This window comes from Mus caroli, unplaced genomic scaffold (genome assembly GCF_978045245.1).
Source record: "Mus caroli unplaced genomic scaffold, Mus_caroli_1 scaffold_7, whole genome shotgun sequence".
NCBI lineage: Eukaryota > Metazoa > Chordata > Mammalia > Rodentia > Muridae > Mus > Mus caroli.
Window position 1 is genome coordinate 126,590,734 of NW_028227262.1, and position 18,500 is coordinate 126,609,233.

The following is an 18,500-nucleotide window of genomic DNA, read 5'->3' on the forward strand; positions in this document are numbered from 1 at the left end:
TTATTTATTATCTGTGGTATATATAACACTGCCAGGAAAATTTGAATTAAGTACTGGGCCGATACCCTCTCATTTGTGGAAGTATCAGTCTATGAGAATATTCATATTCTATCCAGAACATACATTTTAACCTGAATTCCCCCTTTCTCTTATAAAATAACATAAGAACAATATTATTTAATTCAAACTCCTGTAGTCACAGGATCTCCTACGGTTTATTCATTGTTTGAATTTTCATTATATGTCAGATAGCATTTATTATACAATGGTATATATACATCCTTGTGGCATAACACATTCAGGGTTTACAAACAAAAATGCTTACATCGACATAATTGGCATTGATGTAATCAGTCAGTTTTCCATCTTTCTCAGAAAGCTGTGTGAGCTTAACCCTGCTGTGATCATCTGGAACAAAAAGAGAATATATTTCACTAGAGTAGAGATTACTGTTCATAATAAAGTTTTTCTACATTTGTATCATAATTTTATCATAAAATTAAACTCAACAAAAATAACCTACTTTATTGGTATATATTCATTTGACAAACATAACAAAGACAGATGGGCAATGATCTCCAAGTTAAGAAAGTTTCTAATGCAGTGAGACTAAGCTATTCAGGAAGTAATGTACAAGTCACAAGCGAGAGAAGCACTGTACCAAGATGAATGGAGACAGAAACTAAATTGGTATAATAAGGCAATAACCAAAGTTAGATGGATTTTTGAAATGGCACAGGGACTGGGAACAGTGGTGTTCTAGATGAGACAAGTGTGGTGGGAGCATCACAAAGCTGAGGAAGGACGCAGCAGACACCCTCTGATCATCAAGTTGGAAGAGGAAGCAGTGAAGGAAGCAGAAGGAGCCTTGGGGGTATCTGTGAAGGGTCACAAACAAGGATAAGGACGTAGATGCTGACCAAAGGATAGCAGGTCCATTCATCCATCCAACAGTAGCAGGCTACAGGAGTACAGTCAGGGTCTGGATGTCTTTCTTCACTTCTAAAATAGTTAATACCTATTTTTCCAGGTTGTTTTCAGCAGGAAATAAAAAAGTAGTATTTACAGTGCTAAGGAAACCTCTGTCCCTTATTGTAACCAGGACAAATGTCTCAGGTGAAGAAACAAATCTACAGTCTATAGAGGAGTCATCTGCTAAATAGTAAATGCTGGTGTGAATCACATGGCAAGGAAGGCAGCGTCAATACAACCTGCTGAAGAGAACATGATAATTAAAGGGAGGAAGATGCATCTCTGGACACTCCTACAACTGGACTGGAACCAGAATTTAAGCGACCTTCCAGTAATGCATTTGTTAAAAAGCCACTCAATGATCACAGGAGAAAGGATATAAGATTTTAGCTTTCTTTTTCCTCTCAGAGGGAGGAATGATCAGGAAGCCAGATTTCAAGATATGGAGGGCATAATCTGCAGGCTGCCAAAAACAAAACATATACACCAACCTAGCCACAAAGCCTTTGACCTACAATGTTGTCCTGCTTGCAAAATATATTAGGGCAATGGTGGCACAAGGCTTGTGGGAGTAACCAACCAATGTCTGATTTGACCTAAGGTGCACTCCATGAAATGGAACCCATACTGATCACTGCTGACATGACCAAGAACCATATGCTAGAGAGCTCAGAGACCTAGAGCAAAACCAAATTCTATTGATCTTTAAAAAAAAAGTAGGAATAAAATGGCTCCTAATGATACTCTGCTATATTCATAGATGAGTGCCCAATTCAAGCAACATTAGAGAAGCCTCCTCCTGCAGCAGGCAGGAACAAATACAGAGTCTCCCATAGCTGACACATTACACACACACACACACACACACACACACACACACACACACACAGAGAGAGAGAGAGAGAGAGAGAGAGAGAGAGAGAGACTTTGGAGCACTCAGCTTTAAATGAGATGTCCCCATCAAATCCCTCCCCTCAGAACTTAGGAAACCCCACGAAAGAGAAGGCAGAAAGAATGTAAGAGCCAGAGGGGATAGAGGATGCTAGGAAAATAAATCATCTAAATCAACTGAGCAAAACTCATGGACTCACAAAGACTGACACAGCCTCGGTATATACATATATATCATCGCTTCCAGTTTAGTGTTTCTAATGAGTCTCATGAGTGTGGGGGTGAGTGGGTCTCTGATTCTTGAGGCTTCTTTTGGGCTCTTTCCATTCTGTTGTTTCATCTTGTCTGAATTTGATGTGATAGTTTCTGCTCTATTCTATTCTATTCTATTCTATTCTATTCTATTCTATTCTATTCTATTCTATTCTATTCTATTCTATTCTGTTTTGTTGTTATTTTTTAGAATCCTGATCCTCTCTAATGAAAATCAGAAAGAGAGTGGTTGGGGATGTGAGGGGAGATGGTGGAAGAGCAAGTGCTCTAATCAGAGTGAAGAAAGACTGCAATAGAAGGAAGATAGACAATAAACTACATGATGGATGGAACTACATGATGGATGGACACTCTCAGTGCTGCTTGAGGATGAGGAAGAATGCAGCTAAGAAAATGTGTGTGTGTGTGTGTGTGCGTGTGTGTGTGTGTGTGTGTGTGTGTGTGTGTGTGTGTGTGACGGGGGATGCAAAGAGGCTCTTCACCAGATTCAGTCTAAAATCTTCAAAAGAAGAATTCCAAGAAAGGCTGGAAGCAAGCCCAGGTAGGAGCAGAAAGAAGAAGCCCAGAGAATCTTAGCTGGTCAATAAATTCACTAAGAGCTAGCGGATCCTCAGTGGAAGTTGGGCTGTGAACTATAAACAATGGCTGAAACCACAGTTAGAGAAATACAGACTATGAGGCCCGAGGAAAGGGCTGAAGATGCTTCTCTATAAAAGAAATCAATGCCACTGATGACAGCATGTGCAGAAGTGACCCCACTGTAATGCTGGTGTCAGCAGGCAGAAGGGTCTCTCCCTGATCACACAGGCCTTGAGAGAACCCCACTGAATCCATTGGCAGACAGCGCAAGGCCAACGGTTGACAGGACAGCAACAATGAGGCTGCAGTCCTCGGAGTTAAGAACATACTTACAGGCTACGATATTGACGTATCTGTTCTTGTGCTTGTTGTCTGGGTGATTGGAGCTGTCTGCTGTGATACCTAAGTCAACAGTACAGCTCTGCACTTCCTGGAAAAAAAAGGCAGGCATTGCCTTTTAACACAAATTCTTTCAAAACAAGTGCCTTTAAATATAAGGAAGACAAAACAAATAAAATGGTCTAGCAAAAAAAAATGTGTATATATATATATATATATATATATATATATATATATATAACACATTTACATGTTACAACTACTTCTTGGCTAAAAGGAAATGCAGTGAAATAATGCCTTACCTGGTAAAACTCTTTCAGTGTCTAATGAGGAAATGAATGCCAAAAAAGTAAAGAAATCACATTCCACAGCACACGACAAATGAGAAAAGAAAGTGTTCATATTAGGTTTACAATGGAAAACTATGATCATGCAATAAATACATTTGTCACATACTAACACAACAGAATGTTTCAAACAGTTGCACACAAATCAAAATGCCACATAATTTGGAACTTTAATTATGTAAATGAATAAAACCAGCATGTTTAAATGGGGATGCGGATGTAGTATGATGAATATTTAAAATGCTAATAAGAACCACATATCCCATGACCCATTCTGTCATAGTAATTGGATTGGCTTAAATACAAAGGTAGTTTGAATTGACCTCAATAGCACTATTTGAAACTCCGAATTAGTGATACATTTTTTGAGTTATTTTATGGAATAAATAGCTTCCTGTTAGGTGGTTTATAACAGATTTTGGGTTTTCAAAACATTACCTACTCCTAAAAGAGTCTTAATCTGTGATTAAAGGACACCATCATTTTGAAATAAAACTTACAAAGCATTACTTTGTATAGATTTAACTAATAGGATCATTAAAAAAACTTTTTTTAATATTTTTTATTAGGTATTTTCCTCATTTACATTTCCAATGCTATCCCAAAAGTCCCCCATACCCTCCCCCCACTCCCCTACCCACCCACTTCCACTTTTTGGCCCTGGTGTTCCCCTGTACTGGGGCACATAAAGTTTGTAAGTCCAATGGGCCTCTCTTTTCAGTGATGGCTGACTAGGCCATCTTTTGATACAAATGATCATTGCAAAACAGTTTGGCTAACTTTCTATTAAAATGGATTAAGGGCTTGTCCAGAAGTGTTTCCTATCTAAACAATCAGTTTATGATTCATTAATATTTAGAACCAAGATAATAAAACTAAAGCCTTGTAATTTCAGACAACATAAACCCCAATTATGAAACTAACCTCCAGCAAGTGCTGCAACGCCTCCCTATAAGAGCTCTGAAGGCCTCTTTGGCCACAAGATATTCTGGATGACTAAAAACAGTCTAGTATATGAACCACTTAAAAGGTGTAGCATTATTAGTTATTAAGGTAATTATTCAGTTAATGAGAAGTATTCTTAAATCAGACTTAGTTAAAGAATAATGGAATTAAGAGAAATTTATGAGTAGAAATGTAGTTATTAGATTAATCCTATGTATCAACTGTTTAATAATTTCAGGATTTGCTTGATAGGTGTGAATTAGTGACTGTTCTTGAGACAATTTTAACTATAAATCTTTCTTTTTTGCTTAGGATTTGCTTTTGTGCATGTGGAATGTTACAGCCGCCTTTTGCCCATTTCCCCCTGTTGGATTATAGCTCTGTTTGATGGTACCCAACCGGAGTGTTGTTAACAGCACAGTTAACACTTTAGCAATACTGTACTCTCAGGAGCCTCCAGCTAATAATACTAAGAGATCAAATGTGATGCATTAAATAGGAGACTCGTTATGCTATAGCCCATCTCACTTCTATTCTTCTGAAAGCTTTCGAATCTGTGGCTGGTTCCTTCCCTACCTATCTCGTGATTATTAACAGGACTCCTAGGAAGTTGTTGTGTGGAAGAAGTGGTTCGGAACACAGAGAGTAGATCAAGGCCCAACAAATCCTGAGATCAGGGCCAGAGCTCCAAAGCCTTTAAAGAGAGAGAGAGTTCTAGGGAATGTTGAGGAGATGGGGAGTGAAGAAGAGATTGGAAGGTAATGTGTAGTGTGGTGTTTCCTATTTGGGGTGACTGGGTGATTTGGAAAGAGAGGCTGACCACTGCTTACTGATGTTAAGGTTCATGGAGAGGATATGAGATCCCAGTTTTGCTATTTATCAGTTGTTACTTCGTTTCTATGAAGTTTAATTGTATCAGTTATTTTTCTATGATCCCATATAACAAATCCTGGAGTTGAATACATCTTGACTATGAAGCCCCTGGCCAGTCACTTGTATAACCCTTCGTGTGTTTATGTTTATCATTTAACCTGGCACATGTGACTCCTTATTTTGAGAAACATGCTTAAATGACAGGTCAGTGGGCACAACACACTTGCAGTACATTTTTCCACCTCTTCTAAGAGCATTTAACAGTGTCATTAGAAAATATTTTATTGATTATAAAGTTCAAATGATTTTAGAAATGTATGTCTCCTTGTGTAACCAAAGTTTCTAAATGCTTCTCTGAGTTTCTGTTGGTATAGGCTTCATATATTTTTTTGCTGAAAATCATCAGGTTTAGTAGTTTAGTATACTTTATGCAACTTAGGAAAGAAATCACTATGACTTATTTAGGTTTTAAGAAAAGAATGTTACCAATATGTAACCTAATGTGAGAGGATTTACATTTGTGTTGGTTTCTTTTACTAGTGCATGTTCACGTTTAAAGCAGAAAGCCAAGCCTCTAAGTTATATCGTAGCTAAAACACATCCCCTAAGCACATATGTAATTATGAAATGGATATCATATTTTTCCTAGAAACAAAAGTGGTTTCAATGTCTTTACATCATGAAATAGCTTCACGCTGAATTGTTGACATTTATTACTTTTAATATTATTAGAACAGACATATTTAAATCATACCTCAAATTCTTCAGTGAACCCATTACTTGCATGTAAGTCTGCAACGTGCTTTGGAAAATGCTTTATTGGAATCGCTCCAATATCATCTAAGTGAATAAAATAAACACATTAGAAAGGGTACCAGTGGAAATTACTGTCTCTTCCACTGTAAGGTATTGTATAAAATAAATTAAAAAATCAACCATGATAACCCAACTATACTGCAATTAACAACTTTATATATATTTATTGTAGAATTGATTTGATTATACTTTTTCCTTATATACTCTAAAGAGAAACTAATTTCTTTTTGAGTTTAGTTTATAAATAACCCTAAAGCCATACTTAACAATGCGGTCATCTTGTTTTGGGCAATTTTGTTTAATATGAGTAAAGATTGTATATAAATTCTTGCAAAAAGATTTGCAGAAATTATATATTAACTTACTTATTTAATACATGTTTATTTACTTGTATTTATGGTCTTGTATATAAAAGCTGGCCTTAAACTTGTCATACTTCACCAGCTAGATTTAAATTTGCCATCCTGCTTCAGTCTCCCAAGTGTGGATTTGAGGAATTGTCCCATAATCTCCAGCTATATTTTAATCTATTACAGTGCAATTACAATTGTATAAAGTTTTGTAGTTTAATATCTTGTTTTTATGATAATATATGTATATGTTTATCCTTGAAAATATTTCTTTCTTCTCTCTACATGTAAGAGAAAGCATTTATATGGACTTATATTATAATAATAATGTATGTGATAATTTAAGAAAAACTTTGGAGCTATTCATCTGTAAAGCCTCAAGACCTTTAACTTGAAAACATACTGTGTAAATGAGGCCATGAATCTGTTAACGTATTTATAAGGGGGCAAAATATTTTAAGCAGCTAACCCTGTACTTTCCTTTTTTTTCTAGGAACTATTTTCTGAGATTAAACATAGTAGCTCACAGTATATGGTTTTACCAGTGATTTTTCTAATACGGAAACGTCAAACACATTTCACTAGAAATAGTTATTTACATTAACAGATGTTCAGCATTTCGGCCTTCTAAAAATTTTAAGCTTCAGTTACTAAGAATTTGTTGATTGAAAAAAAAATTCGTCTCCATCTGCTCTTCCTCCTAGGTGGGTAGAGCTGAATCCTAACGTTGAATTAGCCAGTGAAGCTTGGGAAGCTCCTCAGTGTAATTTCCCCTTCACACCTATAGAAAGAGTGTGCTTGCAAGTAGCATTTATAATTAGGTAAGAAAACAAAAATGATTTGTCATGCCCAAATCATTAGTTCCTATGAATGTCCTTCAGACCCACAGGTCCCCCATGCTCATGCCCAGACAACCCAGCACTGCAGACACACCAGGCATTCTGGGAAGTTCTTTGATAATTGGTCTGCAAGTGAGACTGGGATATCTCTTCATTTCCCAATATTACACAAAGAGAAAACACTTTCATGATCAAGGGTGACTTTTCCATACCTGAGTGAGTGAGAGGACCCGGCTTTGGTTACCGCTCTTTTGACATCCAAAACAAGTCTTAGACAAGGCCTTAATTTAATTACTGTATTTTATTCATAGTAACACATCATGGTGCACTCTGGCTAATATTAGAGCTAATCTGAAAGCCCATAAGAGTGAGGTATAGAAAGCAGATGTTTGGAAGTGAAGAAAATCACATTTCCACAGACAGCTGAGTTTGCAGTCTCAAGACCCTCAAAGTGTTAAAGGGTCAACGCTCTATTAAAGTAACCTCTTAGTCTTAACATAAGATAGAAGAACAGAAAACAACTTCTATGTATAGAAAGAACAAAATTAACAATACATATTCTATGGAACATAAATGCTGGTATAAAGAAAAGTGTAAAGAAAACAGGTGTTTTTCTTCTATTTTGTTAATGGCATTTCAGAAGATAACAACATGCAGAATCCAGGTCTGGCAGCAATTTGGGAAGCATCTACACAGTTTGAAACAAGACTTGTATAAATGACCACATGGAAGACAAGCCTCTTTTCTTGTCCGGGTTTAGAAAACTTTGTCACTATTTCATCTCTATCATCTTCTTCTTCTTCCTCTCCTTGCATATTTCTTTTAAAAATTCCCATTTCTTTTAAAATATATATTTTTTATTTTTTGAGATTATAATATAATATCATTTTCCTCCCTCTAAATCCTCCCATGTCCACCTGCCTTGCTCACTTTTTAAATTGTTGTTGGTGGTGGTGGTGGTGTGTGTGTGTGTTTGTGTGTGTGGTGTGTTTGTATTTTTAAACACACAGATACAAGTTTCTCAGAATGTATAGTGTTACTTGTATAAATATATTTTCAGTGGGGACCAGTGTTAGGATAACAAATTGATATGATGTGCTCTTCCTTGAAAAAGACTATCTTTACCAGGTTTCATTGTACCTTGATTAGCTGTAGTTATTTTTGTAGGACTCGGGCCCCATAGGTCTTCTGTCATCCTTGTTAACATGTCTATTGCTGTCCCCCTTGTTCAGCCCATGTGGATGTAGTCATGTTGATAAGACACTTGTGCATAGCTTCTGCCCTATCTCAGAGAGAAGGTCTCACAACAAGCTCCCTGTTGCTCTTACAATCTTCCTACTACATCTCTCACAATGATACCTGGGCCTTAGGTGCCAGAATTGTGGTGTAGACTCATCAGTGGGAACTGGGATCACAGCTTTGTGTTTTGATCAGTTGTAATTCTCTCTAATGGTCTCTGTCTGTTGCAAAGAGAAGGTTTCTTTTTTATTTTTATTTTTATTTTATTTTCGTTTTCCGAGACAGGATTTCTCTGTATAGGCCTAGCTGTCCTGGAACTCACTTTGTAGACCAGGCTGGCCTCGAAATCAGAAATCCACCTGCCTCTGCCTCCGGAGTGCTGGGAGGTGTGCACCACCACGCCTGGCAAAGAGAAGCTTTCTTTCTTCCTTTCTTTCTTCCTTCCTTTCTTTCTTTCTTTCTTTCTTTCTTTCTTTCTTTCTTTCTTTCTTTCTTTCTTTCTTTCTTTCTTTCTTTTTTTTAGAGCTTACTTAAAATTTTATTGAGTATAAAATATATTACTCTCTAGTATTTCATTTTATTCATTTTTTTGTTAATTTTTTAAAATATTTTTTATTACGTATCAAGCTTTCTTGACGAGGGGTGAGGACTCCACTTATCTGGCTAGATTCTGGAGAAAGATGTGTCCATTTTTCCTTAGCCCTTTGTGTTCTGAAAAGTTATAATGTATAATGTAATCACATAAATGACTGTGATTTTGGCTCCATAGGAAAACTAGTAGGGTCAGGGCGTGTTTGCATCCTTCTCTCTGAATGTTGTTGTCCATGTAAATGTTGATATAATAGACAATTAAAAATTCAATCATTCAGCGTCTGGAACCTTTCAAACAACTATACATTCCTGTCCTCCCCCTCCGCTAGTACAACAACCACTGTTTATGGTGTTTGTTTTTTTGGGTATGTGTGTATGTGTGCACCCAAATATTAAGAAACACATTTTCACATAAACACAGATGATCAGGAATGATCTGTCCTCTTAAGGTTTATGTCAACTAGACACAATGAAGAGTCATTTGAGAAGAGGGACGCTTGAGCACTGGAAAAACATCTCCATAGCATTGGTCTATAGGCAAGCCTGCCAACACATTTTTTTGATTCACAATTGAAATGGGTGGGAGATTCCAGTTCTCTGTGGGTGATGCAGTCCCTGGGCTATTGGTATGGAGTTGTAGAAGAAAGCAGGCTGAGCAAGTCATGAGACACAACCCAGTATGAAATGTTTCTCCATGGCTTCTGCTTCAGCTCCTGTCTACAGATTCTCGCCTCAAGTTCCTGCCTTGACTTCACTCAGTGATGACTATTATTGCCTGGAAGTGTCAAGATGAAATAAACACTTTCCTTTCCAAGTTGCTTTTGGTCACAGCGTTCTGTCATTGCAATAGCAATCTCAACTAAGAAAGAAATTGGTACTAGGTTCATGAGATTGCTGAGCGAGACATGACCAAACCTGTTTTGGGAAGGCTTGGGAAGGGTTTTGGAATCTGGGGCTGGAAAAGTCATTGAGTGTTCAGAGCATAATGAGATATTGATGGTACTTGGATGGTTATGCTGAGAGCAGTGCAGATGATGGATGGAGGTCTAGCTTGTGAAGTTTCAGATGGAAATTTGAGAGTCCCTTAAGGACTCTAAGGATGTTTTAATATTTTGATTGAGGAATCTGTGGTTCTTGTCATCTCAGGCTGGAAAATTGTCTGTGATTAAGAAGAGACCAGCACCACTAAGGCAAAAATCATCTAGGAAGTGTTTCCTCAGATCAATGGGCAGAGGTTGTAGTTCACAACAGACCTAGGTTCTTCCTTTGTTAGCAGCCCAACTTGGTAACTTGTAAGAGTTTCCCAGGTGGTACTAGTTTTGAAGAAAAGAAGGGATCAAAAAGAGAAGTTGAGACTTGGCACAGTGAGGATGTAGCCTCAGTTGCAGCAGAGACTCTAGCACTTTTGGGACTCCATTACCATGAGATGACCTCCAAGGATAGCAGCAGGTGTGAATCAAAGCCAACATGAGCCTACAAGACAAGTTGAATGTGCTGTGGATGACGAAGCCAAAGACGTGGAGCTGCCAAGGTCCTTTGGAGCCCAGAGCATCATAATCCGAGAAGTTTGACACCAAGCTTTATATCATCAGACTTTGCTTTTTGCCTTGATCTGATTCTAACTGTGCCCTGTTCTTCCTTTTTGAAATAAGAATAATGTAACTTACTTTTTAATTTTCCAGGAGCCTACAGTTGAAAAAAAAACTTTGGAAATTTAGAGATCCTTTGGATATTTTAGAGAGGCTTTGAACTTTGAAAGAGACTGAACGTTTAGAGTCTCAGTTTTTAAAGACTGTGGAACTTTTAAAAGTTAAAATGTTTTATACTGTCTTGTTCATGTGAACATGATATCTTGGCCATAATAAGGAAGGAAATACTATAGTACGATGGTTATGTGTTTTGATGTCAATTGCCCTGGTTAGTTTTATGGTATTTTGACTCAAATTAGAGCCATTTGGGAAGTGGGAATTTAGATTGAGAAAATGCCTATTTATGATTGGCCAAATGTTTTTGGTCATTTTCGATTACTTATTGAAGTGGGAAAGCCCAGCCCACTGTGGGTCGTGTAAGCACTGTGTAGGTGATCTGAGTTGTATAAGAAAACAGGTTGAGCAAGCCATGAGAAGCAAGCCAATAAGTGATGCTGCTCTATGGCCTGTCCTTCAGTTCTTGCGTTCAAGAGTGCCTACCTTGATTTCTTGCCCTGACTTCTCTCAGTGATAGAGTGTGACCTGAGCATTGTAAGATGAAATTAACCCCCTTTCCCTTCCTCAACGTTGCTTTTGGTCATGGTGTTTTATAACAGCAATAGAAAACCTATTGCAGTCATTACATTTTAGCTTTATTTCTGTTTTTTTTTTCCTGTCCACATTTCTGACCATTTTGCTTAGATTTCCTCTACTGCAGTAGAAATGAGTGAAAGCCTTATTATGCTGGTTAGCTTTTGTTTACTTGACACAAAGGATGAGATGAGAGAATTTCCTCAGATGAAAGAATTTCCAGTGAGGAATTGTTTCCATCAGACTGTGCTTTGGGCTGTCTATTGTGAAATTTTCTAAATTAATTATTAATTGGAGATAGCCCTCCCTACTATGAGCAGTACTACCCCTAGGAAGGTCGTCTTCAGTTGTATATATATTTTAAAAAGGCACAATGTACAAGCTATGGAGAGCAAGCCAGTAAGTAGCACTCTTCCATGTTCTCTATTTCAATTCATGCCTCTAGGTGACTGCCTTGGGTTCATGTCCTGATTTTGCTCAGTGATGAACTATAAACTATAAGCTGAAGTAAACCTCCTTCCACAAATTTTTTCTGCCATGTTTTTTAAATCCCAACAATAGAAACCCAAGTAGGATAATTACTTTTAACTAATATTAATTGCTAGTGTTTTTCTACATATTATGCCAGATTATTATAAATTAGTTTGCCATATCACCCCTGTGACTAAGTATATTTGAAATTAACAAGAACAGAATAGAAGACTGGTTGCCTGACACATGCTATAACACTTCTTTTAGTAACAAATATTTACTCAGGTGCATTATAGATATTTAGAAAATATTCCAATAAAGGCAAACCTTCCTTCATCGTTCTTTTCTTTCAGCATATACAAAGTACTCTTAAGCACTCACTAGTTCATTACCTGAAATTGGAAAGATGGGTGTTGGTGGTGTAGATATTACTCGAGGGGATGTATTGTCTTCTAAATAAAAGTGAGCAGTCTGGAAGCATTTTCTGAAAAGAAAAAGAAAATGAACACATAAGAAGATAACATCTAAGCTTCTGGAAAATTTCCAGGGAAGTATCTAGATTACAACAAACATGGATCCATGACCAGGAGAGTAACCATTGCAATCTACGTCTGTTTTCATAAAGCAGAAATAAGGAAGAATTTCATGTCACTGAGTTCATCTCACTTTTACCAGCACCAGATGCAGAGTGAGCAGATATCAGACAAGCATAGGTAGCATTAGAAGGGACAGTTGGTACCAAATACTGCTTTACAGATGTAGGAAATAGTAGTGCCTCAGGCACTCTCCCATATTGGCATCTACCAAGGTGTCTTGCCAACTTGGTAGGACAGGGGTTGAAAGTAAAGAGAGTGACCATGGAGCATTCTTAAAACAACCATGTCCTCTGAAACATGGTCAGCTGGTCAGAAAAGCTATGTCTATATAGAAATGAAATCCCACAATGGCATCACTTTGAGGGAAGGAGAAGGCAGCTTTTACTGTTCAATAATACAGCAGTAGTGGAATGTAAGAGGATAATGAGCACACAAGCAAAACTCGAAGTGATTTTTATTTCTGACAGATGCAAGTCTTGTTGATGAGCATTTGGAGAATGAATATATTTAGAAGCAATGACAATTGTGACCTACAATGTCACCTGCATCTATTTTCATTCAGATAATAAGAGTAACATCTGGTGAGAGCACACTACATAGTGCCGAGTGGAGCAGAGACACAACTGCTGCTATACAATAAAGCAAGCCATCCCGTAATTTGAGAGATTTAGGTAATTAAAATGGCTAATGACTCCTTTTGATGTGTGTAATTTTATTTAAGTTAGTCACGAATGGTTGAGTTTCCACAGAAATATCTCTCTACAGGAAAATCTTAATCTTATTTTCCATTTTAAAGCTTCAAGCTACACATTATTACTCCTAATGAGCTTTAACATGGCATTTGTTCTTATTCAGTGACCTCCTAAATCTCAGTATATTTCCAGGAAATCAGTTCCCTGGATACAGTTCTTGAATGGCCTCCCACTGTTATTAGAATCCTATTGTTATCTCAGCAGAGGACAGGAAGGTCCTAGCTTCACCAATCTTTGTCACTTCACTGCCAATAACCTCTTCACCCAGCAGGCTTCAGTTCTCTCTCTCTCTCTCTCTCTCTCTCTCTCTCTCTCTCTCTCTCTCTCTCTCTCTCTCTCTCTCTCTCTCTCCTCTCAGAGAAGCCATATTTAAACCACTTTAGCACCTTGTGCACTGGCGATTCTGCTGCCCACATGCCTCTTTCCCATTATTTTTGCATCCTCCGAGGGCCCTGGATATCTCTGTCATTACTCTTCTCGCCTTGCTTGCTCTGTGGCACATGCTGCTATAAAAACATGAAACTCCTCCTCTACTGAGAATGGGACTACGTCTGGACAAAGCCATTGCGAAGTTGAAAAACATCATGAGCTGAAAATGCATTAAGTACATACCCAACCCCCCACGTGGCACAACTTAGCAATGCGGTACAAGCCAGAGTGTTGGTTATTTACTTCTATGGTAATGTGGCTGACTGGAAATTATGAGTTATTATCACTGCCCAGCAACTCAAGAGAAGAGTAAACTTCATGTGACAAGTCCAGTGCGATAAATCAAATTCAGCATTTAAGGTACAGTTTCTACTGAATGTGAACTCCTTTGTCAGTGTGCTAAAGACAAAAATGGTTGAATCATCTTAAGGTGGGAAGCTCCTGTATTTGGTTTTATTGTTTTGTTGTTTTACATATATATTTAGTCTCCTCCACCAAGACATAAACCAATCATTCAAAATAGGTAATTACTAAAATGTCATTCACCAGTGTCATCACATTGCAGGTACCCCAAGATACCTTTTCAATGAATGTAGTGTAAAATTGTGTATTTATGACTCATTTTTTAGTGTTAATGCCAAGAGTAAAGAAAAACATAAAGCAACAGTGTTCATAGCAAGGTGCTTGCCTCTGAGAGTATAAACCCTTGAAAAATCAGACTGAGAGAACAGTAGAGTATTTTCCAGAGGAAGCAGGTGAGTGGATAAGGAAGCAGGTATCAAAGGCACCATGAGACTAATTTCATCTTGGAAAGCAGAATCTGTAGTCAAATGAGGAATGGGAAAGTTGGAAATAACCAGGGCCAGGATAAAGAAACTGTCAATGACAGCTCACATGAGTGGCTTTGGGTCCAAACTGCAGCACTTGCACAGGATGGTTGTGTATGCAACTATGGTTAGCATGTTCTGACACTGACGTGGAGAAGACAGACTCGGAACGTGCCTTCTGGGATTTCCTGCCATTCATAGATGGTACATGAATCATTTAGCATCATCTTTGGTATTTAGGTACAGTTTGGGATTTTCAGGAACAAGAAGCTTGATGTCACAAAGTGTATGTAGTTGCTAAACATTTCTTCCTTCTACTAACTTAAAGCCTATTCTCCCATGAATATTGCCAAATAATACCAAAAGAGTAGGTCTTCCTGTGGTCATGCTGTGCCTACCTCTCCATTAGTAGCTATCTTCTTGTAATCTATTGGTTCTAGTTCAATTTTTATACAGGTTTTAGAGTATGCAATTCATGTTTCAAAACCTATTTATGTGTGGTCCTTTCTTTCTCTTACATTCTAATTTGACATTTATAGTCCAATAATCTGGATAAATAGCTGGCACTTGAGATTGCTTTGTTCTTGACAACTAGTATCTCTTACCTGCTTTAAACATGATTCTTCTTGGGACCCAAATGTCTTAGTCATCAAGAGGCCAGGCAAACATTGCCTTTAAGCTTCAGGACAACTCAGAGGTATCTGTACTTTGAAATAGCTCTCATCTCCGAAGCACATTCGTGAACATCAGTCCTTCTATCTACTCTACCTGATACAAAATTTCAGTTTTAGCTATCTATAAAAGAGTACTTTGAAAAAAATAGCTATTGTTTCCAAAAATAGTCTTGAGTTCCTGGGCATTATAGCATTTTAATTACTTCAAATAACTTTTTATGATAATTATTTTATAATGTAATTGTTCTTTGCTATATCTTTACTACATTTTTCAAAATATAGGGTCATGTCCCTTGGTTTCACATAAGTCCAACTCTTAATACAGTGACAAGAATATAATGGTATTCAGTGTTTGTTGAATTAGATGGATTTGAAGTAGTAAATAAATCCTACCAACTATATGTCATTCAGATGAATGCTAGATTCTGTTGTCTGGGCCTCAAGTAAGATAACTTGAAGTTTCAAAATGTTTGAAAGATATAGAGATATAGAAGGAATATAAAATTTCAAAACAAAAAAAGCTAGATGGAAAGATAAAACTAAACAAAAACAAAAAGCTGGGTGGATAGATGGCTACATAGATGAACCAAGGATGATCCAGCTACTGAGAGGATGGGGAAAAAGACGCATTTAATACAACATAAAAATGTAAATAGAAGCACTAACCTTCTAATTTGCCATGTTGCTAATCTGTGTTACAGAAATTGGGTTAATATCAAGTCTGCTAGCCCCAAATACATAATGAAATCTTCACTTATTTTTGAAGTCAGGTGGCCTTATGATAGTATTTGGCATTAATTTTCCCAAAACTCTTATAAATCATACCAAAACTTCTTAAGTAAGGAAATAATTAAACTTGCATAGTTGTTTAGGTACATTTTACACTGCAGTCTTATGTGAACAGTGACAGTCTCTTGAAGTATGTTAGGGGAAGCCTATATTCAGGGTAGTTAGTTATCTCTAAGGTTCCCAAAATATAAATTTAATTTATATTTCCTAGCCCCACTTTTTTCCATGGGAAACAACTGTATCTATGGAATGCTCTGATCCTATACAACTTTTGATGATGTGTCCTTTTACTGCACAGAATGTTGGTATTTTTCACAGTCTAACTCTTTTAAAATGCTCTATTTTTTTTGTAGTTTTCCTTTATTTAAAGAGAGCTATTTACAAATCTCCCCCATGGAAGTAGTTTTGCATCTTATGAACTTATGGTGTGGCTCATGTAAATTATACCTTAAAACATCTGGAAAACAATTTCAAGGCATATTACTTAATGTATGACAAGCCTAAGTCTCTATATTCCATCTGTTCCAAATAAGCAGTGAGTGTCTTCACGTCTATGTGCTAAGTGTTGATAACTGTGTCTCCTGCTAATTATCACTCCGCCATGCTGAAAAAAGTGATGACTGTTTTAAACTTGTAGACATAGGTTCCATCAATCAATGGTAATCTGATTATTTAATTTACACCTTTCTTTCACAGTATTTGGAATTAAAAGCTGGAAATGTGTAATTATATCCCTTTTCAGAGTCCTCATACAAATACAAAATAACATTCAGAAGCGATCGCTGACAGACCACCTAAAAAAGTCTCATGGCACACTTAAAAATGACTTTACAGGTATCACCCAATGGAAAACAGAAGAGACACATTCATTTGTCAGAAGTGACAAAATCAAAGCCATCTAATAAATTAAAGGTGAAACTGGGAAGGGACTCAGTTTTTACCATCTATAATTTGTTGCTCTTCTGCTAAACCACTTTCTCTCTGCATTTGCAAAGCACAAGTAGACACTTAATTTTCTACTAAAAATGATATTAGAGACACATTGAAATATTTTTGAAGAACTTTATGCCTTTACCTCCCTCATTTAAGTCTATGATCTCTTTTTAATTTTCTTCACTTACTGTTTGCTTATTTTGCATGTGTATGCAGGGAGCATATGTGTGTGGAGGTCAGAGGACAAACTGTGGGAGTCAGTTCTCCCCTCCAACAACATAGATCCTAGGGATTGAAGTCAGTGCCTGCCGAGTCATCTCACTGGCATCTCTGATCTGGTCCTCTTTGAGTTTGTGTGTGTGTGTGTGTGTGTGTGTGTGTGTGTGTGTGTGTGTATTATGAAGAAAAAGAGACAACCAGAGCATCTCCTAATCCCTAGTTCCATTTGTTGTAATGACATTGTCTGTTCATGAGAAAGATTTGGGACTCTTGTCTAAAACTTGACCACAAACATAAGAAATCACTTCCAGACTCTTTATTCCACTGCATTTCCCTGTTTGTTCTTTCTTAGCGCCAGAACTAAACTCTGGGTCCTTCTAGCTCTGCAACAAACTCTCAGGTCAGGGAGTGTGAGTCATTCTTCTTTGGAAAATTCTTAGAAGAAAATTTACATGGTACGTCTTTATGACTTCAGGTTAGGAACTGCCTTCTTAGACCTAACAGCGAGTCATAAGCAACAACAAAAATGAATGAAGTAGACTTCATCAAAATAAAACATTCATGCCTTAAAAGATATTTTTAAAGATATATATGCAAATAAGATGTCTGTACACAGAATAGAAAAATTGTAAATTGGATAGTGGTAGGCATGGTAGCCTGAATATAATCTAAGAACACCTGAAGGCAGACACTTGGTAAACCTCTAAGCAAACTGAGCAGCACATCTGAACTGGGAGGCATGGGTTCAGCAAGACCTGGATTCAACTTTGACTCCATGTTTGAGGGAGGGAGATTGAGGAAGACGCCAAAAGTGAACCTCAGATCTTGTCACATATGCATACATACCCATCTGCATGCATATCCACACACATACATAAGTGCACAGACATGCAAATATACATGCACATATGCCTGCATAACACACACACACACACACACACACACACACACACACACACACACACTAAAACAAAAATAAAATAACTTGATTTAAAATTATGCTGAAAATGGTTTGGGCACACAGTTTTCTAAAGATATGAAAATGTTGAATAAGCGAAAGAAAAAAAACACCTAGCACTGTTAGTCACCAAGGAAATTCTTAAAAGCACTAAGATACATTGCACTGCTCACTTTAATTGGATGGTTCTTTTGGTCTAGCGTTTTTTGTTTGTTTGTTTTTTAGTTTAGATATACTAGCTTGGAAATACTCACAAGGACTGAGTACAACATATATTGCTTTTCTTTGCCTTAGATTTTCTTTTTTTCAGTAAGCAAAGTAATGCCTTTATTTATTCAACTTAAAATCAATTCGAGAAGAATTTTCTTTTCTTTAAAAGAAGACACTGCACTGAAGCAGATGAGCTGTAGGTAGCCTGCCTGCACACCTCCCTACCTGCTCCTGCTTTGCTGCAGGGAGGTTTCTGTAGGGTGTTCCTTTCACTACTGTCCCTGACCTGTCCTGCTTTCCTCCGTGTTA

At 37.3% G+C, this 18,500-nt stretch overlaps 1 protein-coding gene across 4 annotated transcripts in view; it reads right to left on the minus strand.

The window, feature by feature from the left end:
- Ptprz1 (protein tyrosine phosphatase receptor type Z1) overlaps window positions 1-18,500 on the minus strand; it is a 178,652-nt gene that overhangs the window by 24,881 nt on the left and 135,271 nt on the right. For 2 of the 4 annotated variants that reach the window (XM_085840796.1, XM_085840798.1), the window contains exons 14-18: window positions 12,197-12,288; window positions 5,974-6,059; window positions 3,357-3,377; window positions 3,049-3,145; window positions 326-408 (exon numbers count right to left, since the gene is read on the minus strand). In XM_085840796.1, the coding sequence (XP_085696922.1) occupies window positions 326-408; window positions 3,049-3,145; window positions 3,357-3,377; window positions 5,974-6,059; window positions 12,197-12,288 (379 nt within the window). The remainder of the gene's footprint in view (window positions 1-325; window positions 409-3,048; window positions 3,146-3,356; window positions 3,378-5,973; window positions 6,060-12,196; window positions 12,289-18,500) is intronic. The other 2 variants (XM_085840797.1, XM_085840799.1) reach the window with 1 other exon arrangement.